A 16,786-nucleotide genomic window follows, 5' to 3' on the forward strand; every position below is an offset into this window, starting at 1 on the left:
GGGATTAGGCTTTTACAGATGCAAATAAGTTGGACCGCTCAAGAAATTTCATTTATAGTTGGTCTACTCTGCACGGTTCAGATCACAGACAGTTAGTTTCCTTCCCTTTCCCTCCTACTCTCTCATCTCATTCTGATGCAGCACTGATGCGCATGACAGTAATGATGGGGTTTGGATAACCATGGCTGTTACCTCTCACCTTGAAATTGCTTAACATACTGCATATCTATTTCTGGAGTTTTCTCCATTGTGTGTGTGTATCTGTGTGTGCGTCTGTGAAAGAGAGAGGGACTCTCACATTGTGTGTCTTAATTCCATCTCTCCTAACACTTCACTCTTTGCAAGTCCCTAATCCGACCAGCCTGTTTAAAAGGTGCCGCACCTCCTCAGGGGGCTGCAGAGAACACCTTACTTCTACAAGAGCCGTTTCACCGTCCATCCTTTCTCCCTCATTTCCACTTCAACTACACCAAAAGACTCCCTCATAGTAGTTTATTCTAAAAAGAGAGAGAGAGGCACAGATTGTTTCATCCACTTTTAAGGTCTTAGAAGAAGAAAAGGCATCAACACCCGCAGCCATGAATGGCACAGAAGGACCCAACTTCTATGTACCCATGTCTAACAAGACTGGGGTGGTGCGCAGCCCATTTGAGTACCCTCAGTACTACCTGGCTGAGCCCTGGAAGTACTCTCTTCTTGCAGCGTACATGCTGTTCCTCATCATTTCTTCCTTCCCCATTAACTTTCTCACCCTCTACGTCACTGTCAAGCACAAAAAGCTGAGGACCCCGCTGAACTACGTTCTGCTCAACCTGGCGGTGGCCGACCTCTTTATGGTAGTTGGGGGCTTCACGGTCACGCTCTACACGGCCCTGCATGGATATTTCGTCTTAGGTGTCAGCGGCTGCAATATTGAAGGATTCTTTGCCACATTAGGAGGTGAGAGTCAGAATTGTGTAAACTGTGTTTTCTGTGTGGATTTAGAACAAAACAAGTCACACTTTAAATTTGCTATAGTTTTTGGGTCACTCATAGGTTTGAATGTATTAAGTCGTTCATTTTTATAGGAAATTAGTTTGTCTAATTACTTAAACTTGAATCTAATATACTGCTTTTATTATTTCATGTTTAATGTCAGTAGAGATGCTGTACTTAAACTTACATACATGCTTTCTTTCATGTTTCAGGAGAGATTGCTCTCTGGTCTCTGGTGGTTTTGGCTATTGAGCGCTATATTGTGGTCTGTAAGCCGATGACCAACTTCCGCTTTGGAGAAAAACATGCCATGGCTGGCCTGGGTTTCACATGGGTCATGGCCCTGACCTGTGCTGCTCCCCCTCTCTTTGGATGGTCCCGGTACAGTTAGTTTCTGTGTCTACACTCTGTTTGATTAATATTCTGAGGACCATTTTCCCAGTAAAGCAGTTTTATAGTTATGTTTTTAAAACCTGCAAACTAGTGTAAATCACACATGCGACACAAATACTGTGTAATGGTGCTGGCGGAAGTCTTTGAGTTATTGTGTGTTGTGCAGGTATATCCCAGAGGGAATGCAGTGTTCCTGTGGGATTGACTACTACACTCCCAAGCCTGAGATCAACAACACCTCGTTCGTCATCTATATGTTTGTCCTCCACTTCTGTATCCCCCTGTTCATCATCTTCTTCTGCTACACTAGCCTCCTCTGCACTGTGCGAGCGGTAGGAATGCCACTGCCAAAGCAATATTAATAGCAAAGACTTGATATATTGTTTAGCCCTGTAGAAAAATTCCACTTTATTATGTTTTTTGATTTTTTTTTTTTCACCTTGCTCCCTTTCACAAGGGGTACTGCACATCACAGAGTCTCTGGAGATGTAAGGGATTTAGGGGCTCAAGGACACTTCAGGAGGGCAGATCCCTGCCAACATGGCAGCTTACACCCAGGTCCTCTGGCTAAAGGGCAGTCTGCCTGCTCACTGTGTCGTCCTGATGCCTTTATTAATAATAGAATAAGAGCATTTATAATGTATAAGTGATTATACACAATTATAATGCAGATTTTCATTTAAATTGGCTATAATCAGCATTCTTTAGTACATCTGTCAAATGGTAGTTTAAACATGTGGAAACCGATTAAAATAGGTTGCTTATAACCTACAGAGAATTTTTGTTATCTGAATCTGCAGCTCCTCCCAGCTTTGGGGAGATTTAGAGGGAGTTTCAGGGAGACTGTTTTTGGCTGCGTGACCCAGCTTTAATGATCTGGTACACTCTTACTGCTCTCATAGCTTCTCGTGTGTGTTTTTTGATAAGGATACACCAACTGCAAAATACTAGGCCAATGTTTAATATAATGCTTTGGCTGACAGCTTATACCAAGTCTAGATTATGATAATTTATTACACTGATTGGCCTACTGCAGTCAACACAATGTCAACTTTGTGTCAATATATCAACGTTTTTAGCAAAAGACCCAAAACCCAGCATCACCTCCCGCACACTACAAATACACTTTATTTGTTATTAGCTGCTAAACAAAAAGGAGAACCAAGCATCTAAAGGGGAAGATATGTATAGTTAGTGTAGTCCTAAAATCTAATCATTCAACATTCGTGTGAAATATGAGCATCTTTACATATGTTAAATTACATTAGCCTGATGTGAGCCTGAGGTAAGTTTTCATGCCTAAAATAAGTCACTGTTTGTATTTTTGAAACTATCTTACAGCAGACAAAGTTAAAGATAAATTTAAAACCATTACGATTTCTCTATTGAAACCTACAGCTTAAGCATGTGCTGCTTGTAGCTAGTTCAGACCAAGAACAGACCTAACAGTACAAAAACAATAAATAAAATGCATTACAATGCTAATGCCTAGCTAACTCTTAACCTCCACACTAGCTATGCCAAAAAGTCTTGTTCTGAATAACGTATTCAACCTTTGCTGCCCCCATGTGGACAAAGAAATTAGTGCACGTTCACAAGTGACAGGCATGAATTCTCATCTGTTTTTGGAGAGAGTACGTGTCTCATGTCAGTGAGAGATCGGTAGAGCTAAGACAAAACTTGAAGTTATTATCTCAAAATTTGAATATTTGAAATAATGCTGCAAAATTCTGACTGGCAGGAAAAAAGAAATTACTTCAGTGGTGGAAACGAGGATAATGCGTTTGTTTTTTCCACAACATAAAAAACATAACTAAATAAACAGTGTTAGTCATCTCGGTGGTCTAATCAGTTTTGTTCAGCAGTCGTGATGGGCTCAAGCCTTTTGTTTACATTCGGATTAGAGGTTTAAGTTAACCTGAATCTGTCTGTCAGGCTGCAGCTCAGCAGCAGGAGTCTGAAACCACCCAGAGGGCAGAGAAAGAAGTGACTCGCATGGTCATTGTCATGGTGATCTCCTTTTTGGTATGCTGGGTGCCCTATGCCAGCGTGGCTTGGTACATCTTTGCCAATCAGGGAACTGAGTTTGGGCCAGTATTCATGACTGCTCCCGCCTTCTTCGCCAAGAGTGCCGCTCTGTACAACCCAGTCATCTACATCCTGCTAAACAGACAGGTATGACGTACAAGAGTATTTTCACGAACGCATTTTCACTTTGACACAGTTTTTGCAGGAAATTGTGTGGGCTTCATGTGTCTGACAGCTGTGGTTACTTTTCAGAGAAGCGCTTTACATAGTAAATTTTAGCTTATATAGTAACAAATTTCCTGTTCCCAGCAGTTGGGGTTGTGTGTTTTTTTTCCAGATGTGTGTGATTCTACCAGATTTGCCCATTTTCAAATGATTTGGTTTAATTGTCTAGTAGTGTTTCCATTTCTTTATCCTTCATTTCATTGCTCACTTCAGGTTAACAAATCGTTAACTTGGAAACTACAGGGGTACACTAATGTAATCTCTACTTTGACTAGTAGACTAAATCTAAATTTAAGAACATTTCTCTAATTCACACGGGCGATCGTGGCTCAAGAGTTGGCAGTTCGTCTTGTAATCGGAAGGTTGCCGGTTCGAGCCCCGGCTCGGATAGTCTCGGTCGCTGTGTCCTTGGGCAAGACACTTCACGCCCCAGGGCAGCTGTGGCTACAATGTAGCTTGCCATCACCAGTGTGTGAATATGGGTGGATGACTGAATGTGTAAAGCGCTTTGGGGTCATAGGGGCTATGTAAAGCGCTATACAAATACAGGCCATTTTAATAGTTAGTTCGTTTTCTTCTAATTAACTATGTCCCAAAGTAAAAAAAAATAAAGTCAAATAAAAAAAAAAAATTCAAATCAGCAGATAATGACCTGTAATTGTCTTTTCTTTCATTTTTAACCTTTATTTCATAATTTAAGCCATAAGTGCTGTGTTTATAGGTTTTTTTGATTTAAGCAGTTCTGTCATATAAAGGCTGAGATGTATTGTCGCCGTGTTGTTGCACAAATTGCACTTTTTTTTTCCTTTTGAATCCTCAATGATTAAATTTGTAGTTACACTTAAATTTAAATTATTTACACTTAAACAGTTTGCAGGTGTCTTTTTATAAGCAATAGTTTTTCTGATCTGGCTCACTAAAAATCAAATTGAGCTGTATGTGGCCTCGCGATGTAAAATGAGTTTGACAACCCGTGAAGGCGTCATAACTCTGATTGTGATTTGTTTTTGTGACCTCCAGTTCAGAAACTGCATGATCACCACGGTGTGCTGTGGAAAGAACCCATTTGGAGAAGATGAGGCTGCCGTCTCCAAAACTCAGACTTCATCCGTCTCTTCAAGCCAGGTGGCCCCCGCTTGACCTGTGCTCCCTTTCTCACCCTCTTCTGTCCCATCTGTGCCTGCCTCAGATGGGGACCCACCACCGCCAAGCAGCACTACCTTCAATCAGCCAATCCTCTTGACTTACCTCTCCTTTTGTCTTCTCTGCAGTGTCGCCACTGCACCTTCAAGCGGGACTGACGCATTTAAAAACCAGCATGTGTGTTTTTAATCTATTTAATTATGGAGGGTTCAGCTGGTCTCACAGATTTTAACCTGGCATCCAAAGGGGTGACCACTTGGTGGTCATCCAACTGAGCACCATATGAGCTCTCCACTTTCCAAAAACACACAAACTGGGTAAAAATCCAACTGTAAGTAATTATCACAGCTAATTATGTATTCAAAAACGTGCTTTAAACAGTCAATTATATGAGTGGAATTACTCTGTTTAGATAATCAGATGAGTTTTTAAGCTCTACTCTTGTCTCTCTAACTCTATTCTAGTTGCTGTGTCGATCAAGCTGAGAAGGTTAGCTTCTTGGTATTGTCTGAGATGATTAGTGTAAAGAAATATGGACCTCCTGCAAGAGTCTGTACATGTGTGAGTTGGATGTTTATGTATGCGAATGTCAGAATGCTAGTGTGTGAATTAAGGTGAAACAGGAATATTACTGTAATGGCTAGGATTTGTGGCAGTTGTTCTGTGTCCTGCAATAAAAACAAAGCTAAATGTCTGCACGATCCCCCCTGCCCCTTACTCGTTTTCTTCATGAGAACATTTACAAGGATTTCTGAGAAGTTCCAGATGCTAGCTTGTGGGCTTTTAGGTGGCAGGCCAAATCATAATGGTTTTCAAATGTTAAAATTCACTGTGGCGCTGTAATGCATTTAGAAGTGAACCACTCTGAGAATTAGTATAATAAATGCCATTACTAGACACTTTAAAATCCTAAATACTGTAATTTATTTCACAAACTCTGACAAGTCATTTGGCATCACAAATACAGTCTCTCCTCTGATTATATTGAGCTCACTTTTTTTTTTCTTAAATGTAAATTTCCCTCTTTTAAATTTGATCAGAATCCAACATGATTACCATTCATTGACAAGCACACAGATCAACACTTATATACTGATGCAGCTCTTCCCAGTGAACTACATTACATTTGATTTCATAAATTTCAGTCATTTATATTCGTCGCCCCACTCCTCCGCAACCCGTCATCAACCTGCGAAGCACATTGGGACATATTGTTGAAAGCACCAATGAAAGTCCAACGCCCATCTTCACCAATCACACCTGAGAACGTTGCAGGCTTTAGGAGATGAGAGGAGTTTATCATGGTCCTACTAATCCTGATGAACAGGCCACTTGAAAGCATTATAACACATCTATAAATATTGCTATGGACATTATATTACAGTACAGTGCATCATTGGCTTGTTCCCTTCAGAAAAGGGTTCAGTGCGTTAAGGTTGCCACCAGGGCGAACTGTAGGTCCCAGTAACTGTAAAGACATCCCAAAACCCCCATCTCTGAGCTCCCACACATTCCCTCTAAAGCGTAGTAGAGTCCAGTCGGAACTGCGTCTGTTTCATAGATTAATATTTGGGAAAATTTCTTGGCATCCCCACAAGAAAGGAGGGATACTTTGCAAATGTATGATGCTTAACAGGCAGGTTTGAATCCTTTGCTCTGCCGCTTTCCATCCTGGTAACAGTTTGCTTGAAGAATAATAACACTTAAGACGGATAACTCCTGTGACCGACATTCCCAAGTAACCACGTAAGTGGGAGAAAGGCAGTTGGCAGCAGGAGGAAGAGATTGTGAGCAGAAGATATTGGCAGGTTCAGGCTTCACTGCAGCACTCATAGATGTTGTCCTCCACAAGGGCAATGACCTGCTCAAACTTGTGGTGCAGCTGAGTGCGACGTGCAGTGGGGTTCGACTCCAGAGCGTTCACCACCTGACCGAGGGAGATAGAAAAGAAACACACAACAAAGGAGACTTTCAGTGGCTGTCGAGCATTCATGCATCTATCTTTCTGGAGAGATTTAGAGAACCAGCCCGACATAGAAAGTCGAACAAGTGAAAGGGAGAGGCAGCAGAGGAACAAGTGAAGTACTTCAGCCTCTTCTGCTGCCTTCATGCATGCCTCCACACCACAAAAGCGTTCGCTCTTCACATATTTACAAAACCCACATCTGCTCTGTTTTTCATGCCCAATAGTTGTCACCGTGTCAGTGGGATTTATGGGCTCTTAGCGGCAGTGTGCTACCAGGCAGAGCGAACTGAGCTGGGGCGACAGAATAGGCAATCAGGGGCCATTCAAAGAGCTCCCTGAATCAGAGTCTAAGCCCATGGCCCACGTCAGTACAGTAGCTTGACAGAGGAAAGCAGCTAAACGGTATTATCATGAGGGTGCTCCATTAAAGCACAGTCACCACTGACTAAGCCTCTCTAGAGAATAGTCACAGCAGCGAGGAAACATGGGGGAGTACATCAGGGGCTTGAACAGGGCTAGTTCAACGCGACGCATGAGATACGAAGCGGCACCTTAACAGTCATTAAGCAGATGGGGTTGTGATTAAAGAGAAGGTAAACAGCACGCTGTTTGCCTAAAGTGAAAGGTATCCGTGGGCTGGAAACAAAGGATTGGACAGACTGAATAGCGGCTGCTGCTAAGAAGATATTCCACACGGAGCATTTTCCCCGCTTAAAACATAACACCAGGAAAAAAAACAACAAAATACTGCAGGTTTTCAACTAAGGCATTACGCGACAGGTTGTGAAGGTGTCTACAGTATGTTACATCTGTCAGCGTGGCTGCGATCTTCCCTACTGATGCGTCACGCTCCGATATCCATCTGTGAAACTTAATACAGCAAGTGGGCTCAACTGAGATGTTTCATCTGCCAAATAGGGGCTGTTGTTTCAACAGTAAAACATCTAATCCAAATATGAGATCACAAACACAGAAAAAGCACTGTGAATATCTCTTACCTGGTTTCTGTATCTCTTGGCATATTTGTAGATTTCTGTCAAGGCCAGGTTGGTGTTGAATTCATTTCTGTATTTCTGCCGGAGCGATATCAACATGTTTGATTACATTTAAAAAAAAAAAAAAGAACGGGCCTGTGATTGCAGGCTTTTGTGAAACTAAATAACTCACACACAGAAACTTTTGGAATCTTTCACTTACTCGTGACTCCTCAGCCAGGTGAGCATTCATCTCCTGCTCGCTGAGGGGTGGCATGTCTTGTATCTGCTGGTAATAGCATTGCACTCTCTTCTTATACTCTGGGATCTCCTTGGCATACAGCAGCTTGTTGGTAGGCGAGTCCTGGAAACAAATGGCAGCTTTTAGCCAGAGTACTCAGACATTAAGAACACCTTGCAAATCCAGAGTTGTGAAATAAAAATGGAACAGCTTTGACCTTAAGGCTATGTGGCCATTTTAGCCTGCTTTAGATTTCCAGACTACTACATTTGTCTTTCTTAGTCTCACTACGTTTACTCAAAGTTATGGTTACTATATACTCTGAAATCTGTATCATTATACATTTCACCTTCTAACTGTGCTGCTCTCATACTAATCTAGCAGTAATAAAGCTTTGACAAGAGCCGAACAAAGACAATGTGCTCACTCACAGTCTGCCCTTTTTATTTTATGGGTAAACGCCTGCTATTTCCTGCTGATCCATTTTTTCGAGTCTGCTTTCCCCTGCTGTCAAATTCCCTACATTTAAGTTGTGATATTGCAATTCTTGGCCAATGAGGTTTCTGCTCAAGCCCGTCATTTTCTGGCTGCTCGGCTTTAAATACCATTTCAATCCAGTGTTTCTGACTTTTTGTACCTCCTGCTGTGCAACCCACCTCCCCCTCATCCATGGAGACAGAAGTGAAACTTTATATCAACCACCCGCTGGGCCCTACTGCATCACCGTCAGCATCTGAACTCTGGGATCTTGATGTGGGCCTACGCATAATTACGATGCTTCTCATTGATGAATGAGTCACAAAAAATGTAACCTCTGTTAAAACCTGATTAATTTTTTTTTATATGCTTCAGTGTTTATTTGCAATAAAACACTCTAAGAAGGACACTTCGTCCAGTCAGTGCTTATGGGCAGGCCAAGGATTGTCTCACATCATGCCCCTCACTCCATTCCCCTACATTTGAGTAAAAGAGCTTCCTCCTCTTGGAATAAAATGAACACTTCTCCCACTTTGCCCTAATGGCGGTTTAATTAAACTGGATGTTATTTGTTGATGAGCCTATCTACACCAGTCTAAAGTGAAACAATGGAGGGAGGGAACCGTTTCCTTTGCGCACAGAAGGAGACTCAAACAGTTATAGCCGGGGAAGAAACAAACCAGTCTAAACAAGTCTCTCCACAGTCACTTTAGGCTCTCACACTGGTGTTTATTCAAGCAGGAAGAGAAGTAGTGAGGCTAAAAGGCTGTGGGCATGTTCAGGTTTCAGTTGTGGCTGTTGTTGTGAGCGAGTCTGTGTTGCGTGTGTGTTACTGTGAGAGAGAGAACGGGACAGGGAGAAAGTAGGGCAGGGAAAAAGACGGGGTTAAAAGTGACGGACAGCCACAGCTTTCAGCATCAGTGAAGGTGCTTACAACACACCTTGGCATTTCTATGTGTCATGAGCTATTTGTGTCACCTATTGCATGTTTGTGTGGCTTAATGTGCTGAGGGACTGGATGGCTCCGGCTACAGTTGCTCCTTCTGATAGTGAACCCTCTCTCTTCCTGTCCACAAGGTCACTTCCTGCTGCTCGCCCATCTGCCTGGTAACCCCCTGTGACCCTATGGCCCTCTATGTCCTGCATCTCGCCAGATAAGAGGGTTTCTGTGGAAACAGCGAGCCATGCTTAGTCTCCTACCCCTCCCTCACCCCTGCTGGCTCCTGCTAATCCAGACCCTACACTCTCTATTCCTGAGGCACATTCACAAACAGGCGACCGTGCATAGAGGTGTGTCAGGCCACCGTCCTTAACCTACAGGAGAAAATGTGGCCATATCCTTGAACCTGGCGATTCCACAGACAGATGTGACACAATAATGAGACACCATGGAAAAATCTGTCATATCGGGAGGTTTTGTGTTCGTTTCTACATCTATAGGTACACATCTGCCCGCAAGTACATGTGAATATTGGCGCTGTGGATGCGCTCGCTTTTTGGCTCGGACCTGAAGTGTATAAATCAGACTGTTTCTCTGTGAAAGAGGAGCATTATTTGATGAGTCCTCGGCTCCCTCCAGGGAGGAAGCCAGTCAGAGAGAGACAGGAAGCAGAGCGTGCTCAGGGTCACGGTGTCTGAAGGATGAGACGGATTTGTGAGCAGTGAGGACATTGACATGCAAGCACACATATACAGACAGACAGATAGACGAATGCACACACACGCGCGCGCACACATTGGCGCACAGCACAAAAAGAGATCCCTGGTGCTCATGACCTTGGATCAGCCGACTGGGCTGAAATAACATGAGGAAAGGAGGTAGATGGGGCTGACAGTCTGAAGGCTTTGGGATGAAGGTTCACAGTGGGACCTGAGGTTTGTGTGTGTTAGTTAAATACAGTAGATACATAGAGCTGATGGACAGATAAATACAGTATGATAAATCAGAGGTTTTCAAGGAAGGCAGAGGAAGCCCAGGGGGGATCTATTTCCATATATGACTTTAAACACACACAGAGAACATCACAAATAATGTCAATAAATATACTTAGATAGAAGACTTTTATCACTTTCTCTGAGAATTGTGTTTTGTAGGGATTTTTTTTTCCAGCTTTAAACTTTTCCACTGGTATTCATATGGGTTTGTATGCTGGAAACAGGAACTGCAAAAAGCAGCTTTGAAAACAAGAAAGAGACGTTGACAGAGAGAGATGGTGACAGACTCACTTTGCCTAGTTGCAGGTCAGAAATGGAGCAGGCATCGATGAAGGCCTGGGCGATGACAGATAGACATGCGTCCATGTGATCTGTCTTATCAATGTCAAACACAAACTGAGGATTCTTCAGGATGTTTACCCAGAACCGCAGCGGTAAACTGCACAGACAGAGAGCGAGATAAGCTGTTAAAAGCACTTGCACAAAGAGGCTGACCAAAGAGGATTTTAATCGGACCGTTTAGTTGCCTACCTGTTGGTCTTCCAAATGTGCAGGGTGTCTGGGTCTGTGATGCCCCGTTTGTCAGCCTGTTCCTCCAGGAAGTCAAAAAAGTATTTAACAGCCAGAGGAGGGCGGTCTGGAGGGATGCTGAGGATGGCCTGAAAGAGGTCATCCAAGAACTTCTGAAGAGTTCCCTGTGGAGGAAGAGATAAAATGCGGCTCACAAATATGCAGACACATGGTTTCATGCGACGAAGGAATTTCTGTGTGGCTTCTGAAATAAATACAGGTAATAAAATATGGAACAGAGAGATGACTTGTGTTTTGTTTTGGCTTTCGGTCTCTTGACTATAGCTACCTTTGTAGACAGCAGGCGTGTCAGGTAGATTTCAGGCAGGACTTTCTTGCGATGACTCTGCCTGTGTGACCTCTTGTTCTCCATTAGCTCATCGTGAGGTAGCACCTATGAAAAAAAACCCAGTAAAAAAAAAACATTAACTGCACATAGATCAAAGCAGTGAACCCCAACATGAGTAGCTGAATGAATGCACCACTGTCTTTGCTGTACAAAATGCCAGAGGGGAATTTTCTGGTTTTTGCATTAGACACATGATCCGCATAAGGGTATTTTGAAGCTCTAAATAATTTACAGAAATAGGGAAGTGATGGGATTTGGGAAATTCTCATGGTTTTCCTCCAGTTGCCGTGCACAGCATCATGTCTGGGACTTGCTCATACAAGTCTACATGGGGGTAGCGGAAAGAAAGAAGCAGTCAAATTCCACCTACTTGTGTCAAAAAATGACTACTGAACTGTCCTGCAAAACTAACTATTCACCCGGCAAATTGTATCCAAGGAACTCATTATTCTAAAGTCAAAGGGCCCATATCTTGGCTGACGTTTATAAAAGAGCTTAAGCGGCATTAGTGCTGTCATGTCCTCTCAGCAGCTTTCCTTTTCACCTCTATTGACCCCCATTCTCTCTGTCATCAGGCCTGCTCTGGGCTGAGTAACACTGGCACGCAGAGGAAAAGCTCGGGTAATAAACTTAGACATAGCTCACAGAAACATTCTGATTGCCTATGAGGAGATACTCACCAAGTGTACATACTTCTCAGTATCCAGATCTTTAACTGAGGAGAGAGAAACAGAAAATAAATAACATACAGTAAGAAACAATGTGCAATCAGCAAGGTGGAGACCTGACAGAATAAAGAGGATACGGTAACACAGGGGAGTTTGACAGATAGGAGGAAGAAAAAAAAAAATCGGGGGAGATTGACAGGGCTGCAAGAGAGATAGAGTGCATGCAAAAGGAGAAAGTGATTAAGGTGGACTGTGGGCCAGTCGAGGAGGGGAGCTGTCTGAGAGAATGAAAGAGAAAGATTACGAGTGAAAGGAGAGAGAAAGGAGAGAGATTAGGGGAGACAGACACACAGAGTCTGTGATTGGTTCTGGAGCCGGTGTAATGAGATGGTAATGCTCGGCCAACGCTGAGAAAAAGCATTAAACCTTTCTGTTTATATATAGATCTAAACACGCTCGTACACAAGCATGTGTACACAGATATGAGTACAAGGACACATGTAGAAGAGTGTTCAAACACGAGTACAGGCACAAAGACAAATGCAGTAAATTACTGTACACACCCCGGCAAAGACAAAAGAGAGGCATTTGTGCGGATACACACACAAACACCCTCATAGTAAGTGTGGTCTCATTACAGACTTCATAGCTAGAGATGCTCCTGCCCAGCGGGCCTCAGTCCAGACCCTCAACACTGATCACAGGCAGGCAGGACAGTGTTTTCTATTAGCCAGGGAGCACTACACGCTCATAACACCCCATTGATGCTTTGAAGCGGGAGCCAGGTTTGGTCCACATAAGCCTATTTTTGGCCCATTATGAATGAGAACAGAGGCTTTGATGGACACAGCCTGAGCAGAACTAAGCTCTGGTCTGGTACTGATTATGTAAGGTAGACCTTAGACAATGAAAGGACAAGCCATTAAAGGCTGTATGTAAACTCATCTGTCAACAGCCATAGCAGTCATTTTGTTCTGGGCTGAGATTGGACAATGGGCAAACTTGTGTCACATTTTCCCCCCAAGGTGACTCACGCTAATGGAATACATCTATAATGTGGAAAAAGCGTCTCTGAATGAAGTTGTAGAATTAGTACGTGTTATGATTTATTAGGTGCAAGTGTGTTTAGACGTGTGCTTTTGGGGACACGAAGGTGTGGGGTTTCACGCGTGTTTACATTAGTGTGTCATGTTCTCGTGATCAGCTACTGTAAGCATGTTCTCTGATGGAGTGGGTGGTTGTATTTATGCAAGTGTGGGCGAGTGTGTGACAAAGAGACAGCGAGTGGGTGTGTTTGAAGGTGGCGTACCTCTCCCCAGGGTGTTCTCTTTCTTGTCTTGCATGCTCATGGCCAGCGATGCCCCCTCTGGGATCTGTGAAGAGGGAGAAGGTGAAAAGAAGGAGGGAGGGAGGAAAGTAGAGGAGAAAGGGCACAGGGTCAGGGGTGAGCGGGGGTGCACCAGAACAGCGTCATTAAGCGCGCCCTCGAGGGAGTGTCCCGCTGAGGGCTTTGCATGTGCGTGTGTGTTGGTCTCGCGTGCATCTCGAGAGGTGGTGAGTTTGCGGGAGCCTGGCAGGGCTCATTAAAGTCAGCCCACGGTGAAATGGATTGAACAGCCTCGCCGATGAACCCAGACTGTTAGTACATGCTGAAGCTCACTGCTTTCACAGCTCTGTCCCCATGGCTCAGCTAAGACTAAACAGAGCACTTAACAAGTACAGGTAACAGGTCAAAGGGCGAGAGTCACCGAACTTTTGTTTACTTATGCACAAATGGACATGGACATAAGCAAACACACACACGGCAAGACATTGTTAATGGGAGAAAAGTGCATGACATTTTACTTTTTTCTTATTTATTTTTTTATAAAGGCAGTTTGAAGCTGTAAGTAGCATTGCTGACAGGATGCAAGATTCTTCCCTTTAGCACTTACTAAATTCTTATATGAGAAGCAACGATTGGCTAATTCTCTGCAAACACTGTAATTAAAAATGTTTGTGTCCTTTAATGAATGAAAATGAAATAAGTACATTTTAATAATGCTGTACAAAACAAGTTTCTATTTAATTTCCTGTCCTATAGTAAAGCAGTAAATGAGAAACTGTATACATATTAGTGTATTAGTACACAGTATACATTATCAGTTACTCACGCAATGCCTGTCATTACTTTTACTGGTTTATTTAACAAGGACATTAATAATGCACATGAATAAACACTGGTGCAAATGTGCCAGAGTGAGCAAAGAGACTTTTTTTGTGTGTCTGAGATGTTTTCGATAACAGTTTACTAACTTTTGAAAAAAAAAAAATTTGCAATTTAAAAAGTGGCACACAACTTTTTCAATAACTTTCACAGCAATCATTTCCATAGCACTCTGCCAGGCGTCAAATCCAGATAATAGATTCAAACTTTTGTTAGCAGTGAATTACTACAACATAAGCCATTTAAGTCCCCATTAAATCAAACATGTGCTTTATTATTGTTATTTCAGTTTGAATGGTTGACCTCCAGTTTAAAATGATTTATGCAGCAGGTCTTTTCACCTTTATCTGTGGAAGAAGAAAAGTTTCTTAAATTGCAGTTTAACACTAGGGCAGGGGTGGGCAATTAGTTCTCCCAAGGGCCCACATGAGAAACTGGGACTGTTGGGAGGGCTGCAACAGTAAGATGAACTCATTTCTGCTCATTATTAATTTTACTTTATATAAGCTTATTGGTTTGGCCCTCAACAACAACGAGTTTCTAATGTGGACCCTTGGGAAAATGAATTGTCCACGCCTGTGTAGGAAATAGGAGTTGGAAGAAACTCCAACCGATCTATCTTCTTCCACTTATTCAGCTGAAGGTTACGACAGGCTGGAGCCTTTCCCACCCTGGACAGGTCGCCAGTCTGTCACAGGGCCTACACAGAGAGACAGGCAACCATTCACGCTACACCTACAACCAATTTAGAATGATCAATCACCAATTAACCTGACCTTACTAACTGCATGTCTTTGGACTGTGGGAGGAAGCCGGAGTACCTGGAGAGAGCCAACCGGGACTCAGGAGAACACGTAAACGCCACACAGATGGTGCATTCAAACCCACCACATCACCATGCTGCCTTCAACTCCAATCCATTTACACTAAATTATGACTCCAGAGCTGAAACCAGCAACTCTTGTTTTTCAATTTAAAGTTTTAAATGATTTAAAACTAAAACAGCTTAAAAGGTTTTACTAAGCATTTACTAGATGGATGTGTCGAGGAAAAGGTTTTTAGGTAGGCCTGCTCCATTAGAGTACTATGCCAAGTTATTGTAGTTTTGTATTTTTTGAGTTTATGTATTTAACTCAGTTTAGTTTGTAGAGTTGATTTTCTTGTTTCAGTTTTATATTTGTTTGAAAATGCTTCACTTAAGTTTTTATTAGTTTGAGTGTTAATTGTAGTCTTTTTTAATTATTATTGAATGAAGGACACACATCAGAGGCATAATTAGGAAAATCAGTACAGACATTATGATAAAAACAGAAAAAAACTCCTTTAAAGCAGTTAACTCGTCGTCTTGTAGACATCCAGAATTTCTATAAGCACATCAATCAAAGCCTCATCCGGCAAATTGTAAAAACTTTTGACAAAACTAACAAATACTAAAACTATTTCCTCTATATATTTTTTTAATTTCAATTTAGTTAAAGCTAAAGTTCACAAAACAGTTTCAGCTAGTTTGATATTTTTTTCAAATGTCTAGTTTTTATGAAAATTTTACTTCACGTTTATTTTCAGCTTTTAGTTTAGTTTTGGTTAACTTCAATAAGCTTGATCCTATGTTGAAATCGCAAAGAGGAGAGCATGGGAGGTTACTGTATTTGTTAGATCTGTGTGTGAAATCAACACGAGCCAGCGTTTAAACCCACTTAATGCAGTGACTCACGAGGACTCCATAATTCAAACAATTAGAGCGCAGCAGCATCAGGCTTCGCTGAATGACATTTAAGTTTGAACTTTCAGAGGAACCTAAAACACTTGTCTCTTCTGACGTGGTTAAATAATAAAAACACTTTTAAGCATAACCCGGCCCTCGAAATGTTGTAAAAATCACGCACTGTTAGTTAACAACTTCTAATTTGAAATAAATTATACTGTTACAGATATCGTATACTGAATTGAGCCATCAACGGTGTGCTAATGCCGCAGTAAACGATTTGTGCAGTCACAAAGAGAAACATGGTGCAGCAGCGAACTCCAGCACAAACAGAAACACCTACAAAAAACGGAGAAAAAACCCCGCCACAGAAACATCTCCCCACCCGGTGACAGCCAGTGACACCTTTTCCACGGGATGCTTTTCAGTATGCTGATTTGTCTCCCAGTTAGGATGACGGAGAGAGAGATGCAAGGTAAGACGGAGCCGATCCTGCCAAATGATAAATCCTTGATTCTGCAGCATCAGTCTAACAGACATCAATTCGGGCACCACATGTGGAGGTGTGGCAATACTTGTCATACTTCCAGAAGCCTCCTCTTTCCTTGAAGTGCATTTAAGAGATATATGATGGAGGAGGAATGATTTCCGGGTCAAGGGAAGGAACGAGGACGCAAGAAAGCACAGGCAGGCATAATGAAAAGCACCGCATGCTCCAGTTCACACTCTCAGCATCCCTGCTGTTGATGTTGCAACATGCAGGATATACAAATTCACCAAGGCAACACCCACCACAATGGTCTCTCACAAGCACACACCTGGTAATGGAAGACTGTGTTGAGTTTCTTTCGGCCGTCCTCCATCACTGAGGAGTTGTCTAGATCCTGCAAAAGCTTACTGTTGCTGCCTGAGTCAAACCACTCTGGAGGAA

The 16,786-nt window shown here is 42.5% G+C and overlaps 2 protein-coding genes across 2 annotated transcripts in view; one reads left to right on the plus strand and one right to left on the minus strand.

Moving 5' to 3' along the window:
* The first annotated feature begins 31 nt into the window (after positions 1–31).
* Positions 32–5,553, plus strand: LOC102294307 (rhodopsin). The gene is made up of 5 exons (XM_005938932.3): positions 32–939; positions 1,188–1,356; positions 1,535–1,700; positions 3,304–3,543; positions 4,642–5,553. The coding sequence occupies exons 1-5, from the start codon at positions 579–581 to the stop codon at positions 4,759–4,761; spliced, it is 1,056 nt and encodes a 351-aa protein (XP_005938994.1). The 5' UTR covers positions 32–578; the 3' UTR covers positions 4,762–5,553.
* A 111-nt stretch (positions 5,554–5,664) lies between these two features.
* Positions 5,665–16,786, minus strand: part of plxnd1 (plexin D1) — a 72,361-nt gene continuing 61,239 nt past the window's right edge. The window contains exons 28-36 of the mRNA XM_005938927.3: positions 16,674–16,777; positions 13,254–13,317; positions 11,957–11,991; positions 11,217–11,321; positions 10,889–11,052; positions 10,649–10,796; positions 7,928–8,068; positions 7,729–7,803; positions 5,665–6,691 (exon numbers count right to left, since the gene is read on the minus strand). Of these exons, the coding sequence (XP_005938989.1) occupies positions 6,575–6,691; positions 7,729–7,803; positions 7,928–8,068; positions 10,649–10,796; positions 10,889–11,052; positions 11,217–11,321; positions 11,957–11,991; positions 13,254–13,317; positions 16,674–16,777 (953 nt within the window). The 3' untranslated portion in view covers positions 5,665–6,574. The remainder of the gene's footprint in view (positions 6,692–7,728; positions 7,804–7,927; positions 8,069–10,648; positions 10,797–10,888; positions 11,053–11,216; positions 11,322–11,956; positions 11,992–13,253; positions 13,318–16,673; positions 16,778–16,786) is intronic.

Source organism: Haplochromis burtoni, unplaced genomic scaffold (genome assembly GCF_018398535.1).
Source record: "Haplochromis burtoni strain Fernald_Lab_line unplaced genomic scaffold, NCSU_Asbu1 Contig_252, whole genome shotgun sequence".
NCBI classification, from domain to species: domain Eukaryota; kingdom Metazoa; phylum Chordata; class Actinopteri; order Cichliformes; family Cichlidae; genus Haplochromis; species Haplochromis burtoni.